We start from the raw sequence: 6,723 nt of genomic DNA on the forward strand, positions 1-6,723 counted from the left end.
GGCTTTTGTACATAGGGTCTCTATGAGTCGCAGACAACTCGACGGCACGTAACAACAACAAAACAGAAAATTTCAAAAGGCAGCCTGGGACGACAAAGCAAGATATTACAATGAACTCTTGGTACTAGCAGTCAAGAAATCAAGACAAATTACATTGAGGAAATCTGTGTTCAGCTACCTCTCCATAGTACTGAGAAGCAATGATGTCAGTCTAGAAACTAAGGTGCACCTGATCCAGGCCATGGTCTTCACAATTACTTGCTATGCATCAGAAAGCTAGACAATGAATAAGAATGAGAGAAGTATTGATGTCTTTGTGTTTTGGTCCTGAAGCAGAGTCTCATGGACCACCAAGAAAACAAGTATCTGTCTTGAAGAGGTTAAAACCAAGTTTCTCCTTGGAGGCTAGAATTTTGAAGCTCTGTCTCACATATTTTGGGCAAGTGGCCAGTCGAGACTGATCCTTGGAAAAGGACATCATGTTCAGAAGGGTGGAGGGACAGTGCAGCAGAGAAAGACCCTGGATGAGATGGTTTGATACAGTGACTGGGACAATGGGGAAAGTGTGTCAGAGTCAGTGAGACTGACTTTGGACAGGGCAGGCGTCAGAGCTTCTGTACATAAGATCACTGTGAGTGGCATAACAACAGAGTAAAATAAAATTTTAAAGTAAACAAATCTTTACTCACTTAAGGTTGAGCCTCAACTTTTGTTTTATAAACTAAAGCAAAAGGCTAACTTTGAAAGCCTTTATCTTCAAATATATATATTCAACATAGGGTCACTATGAGTCGCAAGCAACTCAACTGCACATAACAACTACTAAGTAGACCTTATGCTCTTGGTTTCTATTACCATAGCGAATAAACTCACTGCCAATGACTCCAACTCCTATCAATTTTCCATTGGGTTTCCAAGGCTGTAAATCTTTACAGAAAACCACCTAGCTTTCTACTGAGCAGCAAATGGTGTATTCGAGCTGATCATGCAGTTAAAAGCATAGAACATAACCAAATACACCACCAACAGTCCTTATCATAGATAATGTTGCTCTTGTGTGCCACTAAGTTGGAATAGTCTCATAACTGACCCTCATAGGGGTTTTCAGAGGCAACAAATTGCACTGGTGAAGACTGCCCAGCCTTCTCTGGTAGAACAGCTGGTAGTTTAAACTGTGTGTCTTGATCATAAATAAGGTGGCTAGGGATATCAAGTAACGCAGTGGTTATGAGAAACACATGCCTCAGATCTTTAACTCATGGAAAACCCACTGCCACAGAATTGGTTCCAACTCACAGGGGCTCTCCAATGGGTTTTCCAGGCTGTTAGTCCTTTATAGGAGACAGTCTATCTTGAGGATTCGAACCACTGGCCTTTCAGTTCATTTTTTGTAAGGTTCAAATTTTAAAGATTAGAGGTTTCAATTCTATTTTTAATCACCAGTGAGACTATTCCAAACATGGAGACCCCACATCAGAGTTGAATGTGCTTCACGGAATTCAACTGCTTAATTTTTTAGAGGTAGCTCACCACGCTTTTCTTTCAAATGTCTCTAGGTAGCTATGACTCTCCAAATTTCTATTAAAAGTTGAGCATATTTTATGTACTACTCAAAATGCCCCTCCTGTTTGTACATGTTTTCCAACTTAGTCTTTCAATAATAAACTATCTCTTCATATTTTATGTATATTTTAAAGTGTCATAAAATTATACATCTCAATTATTTATTTCTAAATGTATCAGATTTTAAAGGATACTGAAGTGTCTGTTCTCACCGACACACATAAAAAGATTCAGACTAGTTTTAAAATCTCACTAAAAATCATCTGCAAGACTAATGCTTACAATGGCAAGACAAAAAAAAAGGTCAAGAATAAGTTCAATCAGTATCTCTACTTCACATAGCCATCTGATTCTGGAGCTACAGAGTGAATTACTCATCTTCTAGCAAGTATAAAGAATTTCACTGCTAACCCAAATGTTGTACCTCACTGAAGGTTCAAACGCACCCTGGGAGAAATATGAGCAATCTCTTCTCATGTGATTTACAGTCACCAAAAACCTGCTGGATGGTGAACTAGGATTCTGACGCCAGGATAGTGAGTTTGAGATTTTGATTTTTAAAATCAACTTGCTAAGTGGAGGTTTGAAAAGGTCAATATATAATCCATTCCTAAAACTCCTTCCTTGATCCTTCATTCATTGTCAGAGTTGGAACTCATAATCAAACCTCCAGTAGGTTTTCAGAGGCTGTAAATCATACAGGAGACTGCCCATGCTTTTATGGGGAAGTAGCAGGCGAATTTGATTTACCTGCTTTTGTGCTGGCAGCAGAACTCCCCATACACTAGGATATCAGAGTTCACCTTGACCCTTAGAGCTCGCACTAAGTATAAAAGGAATACTTCAACTCTTTGCAATATACAGAAATTCTGAGTACTGCTGTACAAAGGCCTCTGGAAGACACAAGTAGTTTCTAGTCAGGAAACCTCAAGGTTGGTAGTTTTGTTCTACCCAGCTACTAAATGTTGTTCAGCTGCCTCACAGCAACCTATTAACCCACCCTTTTATGACCATCTGACATACTGGAAGCCACCATTAGTCACTGTCAAAACCATCTCATTAAGGGTCTTCCTCTCCTTCACATGATTTTCTTTTCCAAGGACTGGCCAGTAGCTTCAAGGGAAAAAAGGCAAACTGTTTCCCTAAAGATTATAGTTCAGAAACTCCTACAGAGCAGTTCTAACTTTTAATACGTGGAGTTGCCAGCAGTTAGAATCAGACTTAATGTTTGATGTTTTGGTTTACAAATCTACTGCCACATACTAACAATTACAATGCTTGGCTATGACCCAAATTTCTTAAACCTGAAATAGGATATGGTGAATGTCCGGTAAGAATTTAGAAGGACAGAGTAATGCTCCACAAAAAAATAAATATTAGGACTAATCATAATTTTAATTAATCTCCATATACCACAAAAAAAAAAATATTCCAGGCCTAGTGGCAAGAAACTGCCCTGCAATCTCAGACGTATGCAGTTCGAATCCACCAGATGCTCTACTGGAGGAGGAGTAATCTCCCATACCAGTCAGATTCAATTTGATGGTATACACACACACACAATATTCCATTAGGGTCTGGATTAGGGACTACCACCAGTAAGGAGCTGAGCTGGTAATTCAAAGGCTGCACCCCTCTAGTGATTCTAATTCACAAACAGTTCCTTGGGAGAAAGATTGGCAATCTCTTCCATCAAGATTAAAAAGACACAGAAAGCCAATGGAGAGCCAGCTCAAATTGGTTCCCACTTGATGACAATGAGTGAGCAAGCTGAGCTTTGCCCATTAAACAGCCACATGATCATCAAGTAATATCTCAGGTCAAATTTTAAACAGAAAAGACGTCAACTAGATTACTATGAGACTATCCAAAAGATTATTAATCCAAAATTTGAGATTAGCTGATTAATCTGAAGTGAGCACCTTTAATTCTAAGAAACCCCAAGAGTTTACATTTTACCTGTTTTATTGTCTTAAGAAAAATCTCATTTTAATTGTCTTCAAGTTTCCTGTTTTGTTACCATTTAAAGTGGCAAATAAACGAAAGTCTAAAAGAATGTAGATAAATAGAATCATTAAATGGATTTCAAGAAAAGTAAATAGAAGTAAAATGAACCTATTGTGAACTAAGGATGAGAAGGTAAAAACTTTTCCCTTGGAAAACTATTCCAGAGCATACAGCAAGGAGTTTTAAGATAGATTCTAAACCATAGCCAGGAATTATTATTAGACACAAACTTCTCTAATTTTTGAAAACAACAAAGCTTTCCTATATAAAATTATTTCAATTAAGAAATGGTAATGCATGGAGTTCTTTTTTAGTTTTATTTTTTTGAGTGTCCTATCAACCAAAACAAACAATGAGGTTATGGCCTACTATGTTCAAATCTCCTAATAAATTAAAAAGTGTCATTTTTGCAACTTAATACAAGGATGCTGGCTGAGGCAAGGTGACAGTGAAGCTCAATACTGTCTCATTTAAAAATGTTCCAGCTCATGTTCATTCCAATCATCAATCTTCTTCAGAGCTGGAATCATCCTCTTGGTCAGAGAGTTCAGGAACAGGAAAGCGGAGAATGGCGGCTACTCCAGTCAATTGGCTGAGCTGCTCCCCAGACACATGGAGACTGGAGAATATCCTAACGGTTCCTGCGTTCTCCTTAACACTGTCCACCAGCCTCACATACCGACTCCGAGTGGCTACATCCTGGTGCCTGAAGAGCTCATCACTGATGAGCAGTGTGTCAATTGCCATGGCTTCATTGGCTTTCTCTACCTGTTTGAGTCCATAAAAAGCTCGGTCAGGTTCATGCTGTAACATTTTATAGAAGTCATCCAAGGCTTTTACTTCCCCAGCAGCTTTGGTGTCCGAAAGGCGGCTAGCTACGGTAGGGTCACAAAGAGCCTCTTTCAGGGAATATTTGTGTCCAGAGGAAGCATGGACCTAGAATCAAAATTTTAAGAATTAGACAGTAACAGTCTCTTAGGCCACCCGTTTGTTAACCCACACTGTTCCAAAACCAAAATTACTAAAGAGTCTGTATAGTCTTCATGTTAGCAACAGAATTAGTATTATGTGTTGTCAATTTGGAACTGACTCTTACTGATCTAGATGCAGGTTTTCAGAGGCTGTAAATTGCATGGGAGGCGACTGTCCATCGTACTTCAGGAAAGCAGCTGGTGGACTGAACCATCTGCCTTTGAATTGGCAGTACAAGTCTTTATCCACTAGGCTACCAGAGCAGGTTTTAAAAGCTCTCTTTAAAACAACAAATTTCTTTCTTTCCATTTCATTAACAGCTGCAATCCCAGCCAAGTCAAGACTTTTTCCTTTACTTTTTCTACTTATAAAACTTTAGCAGGAGTTTATACCAATCCCTCTGCCTATTCTTGACCATCCCTGGGTTAAGAGTGGTTTACCTGAAGGAATTTGGACCGGTTTTCCAGCAGCAATTTGTTGTCAGTCTTCACTGCTTGCTGAAACATGTAGTCGCAGAACTGCTCCCTCACAAAGCCCGGGCTGGCCACCAGGATGCACTTCACCACGTCGAAGTTAATGTGGCGCTGGATGGCCTGGACCACCTGCTCATAGAAGCGCTCCAAGGCTCGGTCGTGCTGGGAGCAGTTGCCTTTCCGCTTCCTAGGGATGTTCACCTCCACCTTGGCCCGCGTCAGGGTCATGCTGGGAGTGACTAAGCAGACATGGGCGAGGCCTTCCTGCATGACCACAGCTGCCACATCAGCACTCCATGCGGGGTCACACGCCTGCTCGATGCGCTCCAGGACCACACTGTCCCACTGCTTCTTGGCCAGCGTGAACTGGCGGTTGGGTTCGAGCTCGATGGTGTGATAGGCCCCCATTTTGACATACTCGTTCTCCTGGATGTTGGTCCCCTTCACTCGCAGCTGACAGGCTTGCGAGTCGAAGTCGATGGCCTCCACGCAGAGCGTGAGGGTCGTGCGGACCCGGTTGCTTCCCACGCTGCCAGTGGAGGACTCCATCTGCACCTTGAGGATGGTGGAGGCGCGCAAGCTGTCGCCCACCTGCACTAGATTGTAGGTGTGCCACATATCCTCGGGCTCCTCAGGAACTAGGGTCACCTGGCCCGCATTATCCTTCTCAATGTTCTTCCTCACGAGCTTCATGATCTCGGCAGGGAATCACCACCAGAGAAGAGTGGGCCCCACCAAGAAACGGGCAGGCAGGCGGGAGGGGGCGGGGCCCGGGTTCGACAGACACTTGCCGGGCGGGAAGAAGATATTTTAACTCTTATTTTTGTGGCCGAGGGGAGTACTTACTCTAGCAGCCTTTCATTTTACAGTCTCTAAGTGCTCTGCCCCATTCGAGTACGAGATACGCCGTACCGACATAGGCTTAGGTTGTTTTCTACGGCCAGCAAAGGCCAAATGGCTGATGCAACGAAGACGCATGCGCAGCCCGCCCCCACGATCCCGCGCCGGGCGCGCGTCTTACGTCTCAAGGCAGGAGGCGTGGCCGCAGTTCACGCATGTGCAAACCGAGAGGCGCTCCCAGCGAGTTAACTTTAGTCGTGGAGTTTGCAGTAATAGCAAGTCTTCCTTTAAGGCTAAACGTGGATTTTCCACTTTTCTTTTTCTTTCCCCTTCTGTGAAAAATCTGAGGAGAATAAGTGTAAAGATATTTCTTTTTTTAGCCCAGATGCAGTTGCCACTCTACTTCTGCTTCTTCCGCCGATTTTTAAGTATCTGAAAGAAAAGAACTCTGATGTGTGGAGTTGAACCTAAAGGTCTAAACGAAACTAGATTTTTGTTCCTGCTTTATAGACTTAGTTGCTCTACGCCTATTGGAGCTAGCATTTGTAGCGTCTGTTTCTAAGAATGCTTCCTGAGGATCCTTGGGTTTTGAGCAACTTGCCCAGCTGTTTACTGAGCTTAGTTACAGTGTCTGCACCATTTGATTAAACCAGATGTCAAAGCCTTGGTCCCAGAGAGAAAAGAAACTATCTGTGGAATTTACCCCTGGGTGGACTTCTCAGTTACTTGACCTGATGTCCTGGGAATCCCAGAATCCAAAGTTGGCAGTCTCAGCTTTCCACGGCTCAGTAGCCTGTGAAATGTCTATGGTGGGGGTTGGTGTGCAGTGGAGTAGAGAAGTATCTCTCTAAACAGCTTAAAGTCAGAG

The 6,723-nt window shown here is 42.5% G+C and overlaps 1 protein-coding gene across 1 annotated transcript; it reads right to left on the reverse strand.

Moving 5' to 3' along the window:
* Positions 1 to 4,074: 4,074 nt before the first annotated feature.
* Positions 4,075 to 5,708, reverse strand: PELO (pelota homolog (Drosophila)). The gene is made up of 2 exons (XM_006889573.1): positions 4,983 to 5,708; positions 4,075 to 4,506 (listed from the first exon to the last, which is right to left on the reverse strand). The coding sequence occupies exons 1-2, from the start codon at positions 5,706 to 5,708 to the stop codon at positions 4,075 to 4,077; spliced, it is 1,158 nt and encodes a 385-aa protein (XP_006889635.1).
* Between the last annotated feature and the right edge of the window lie 1,015 nt (positions 5,709 to 6,723).

Source organism: Elephantulus edwardii, unplaced genomic scaffold (genome assembly GCF_000299155.1).
Source record: "Elephantulus edwardii isolate Elephantulus edwardi_28Jun2011 unplaced genomic scaffold, EleEdw1.0 scaffold00079, whole genome shotgun sequence".
In the NCBI taxonomy this organism is placed as follows: Eukaryota; Metazoa; Chordata; class Mammalia; order Macroscelidea; family Macroscelididae; genus Elephantulus; species Elephantulus edwardii.

What these genes read in the sequence shown, in the direction of transcription:
- PELO (XM_006889573.1), bottom strand. Translation starts at nt 5,708, where the DNA reads ATGAAGCTCGTGAGGAAGAACATTGAGAAGGATAATGCGGGCCAGGTG. An exon ending in ACCGGTCCAAATTCCTTCAG is followed by an intron (nt 4,507 to 4,982) that starts GTAAACCACTCT and finishes TTTTGATTCTAG; the next exon opens with GTCCATGCTTCCTCTGGACA.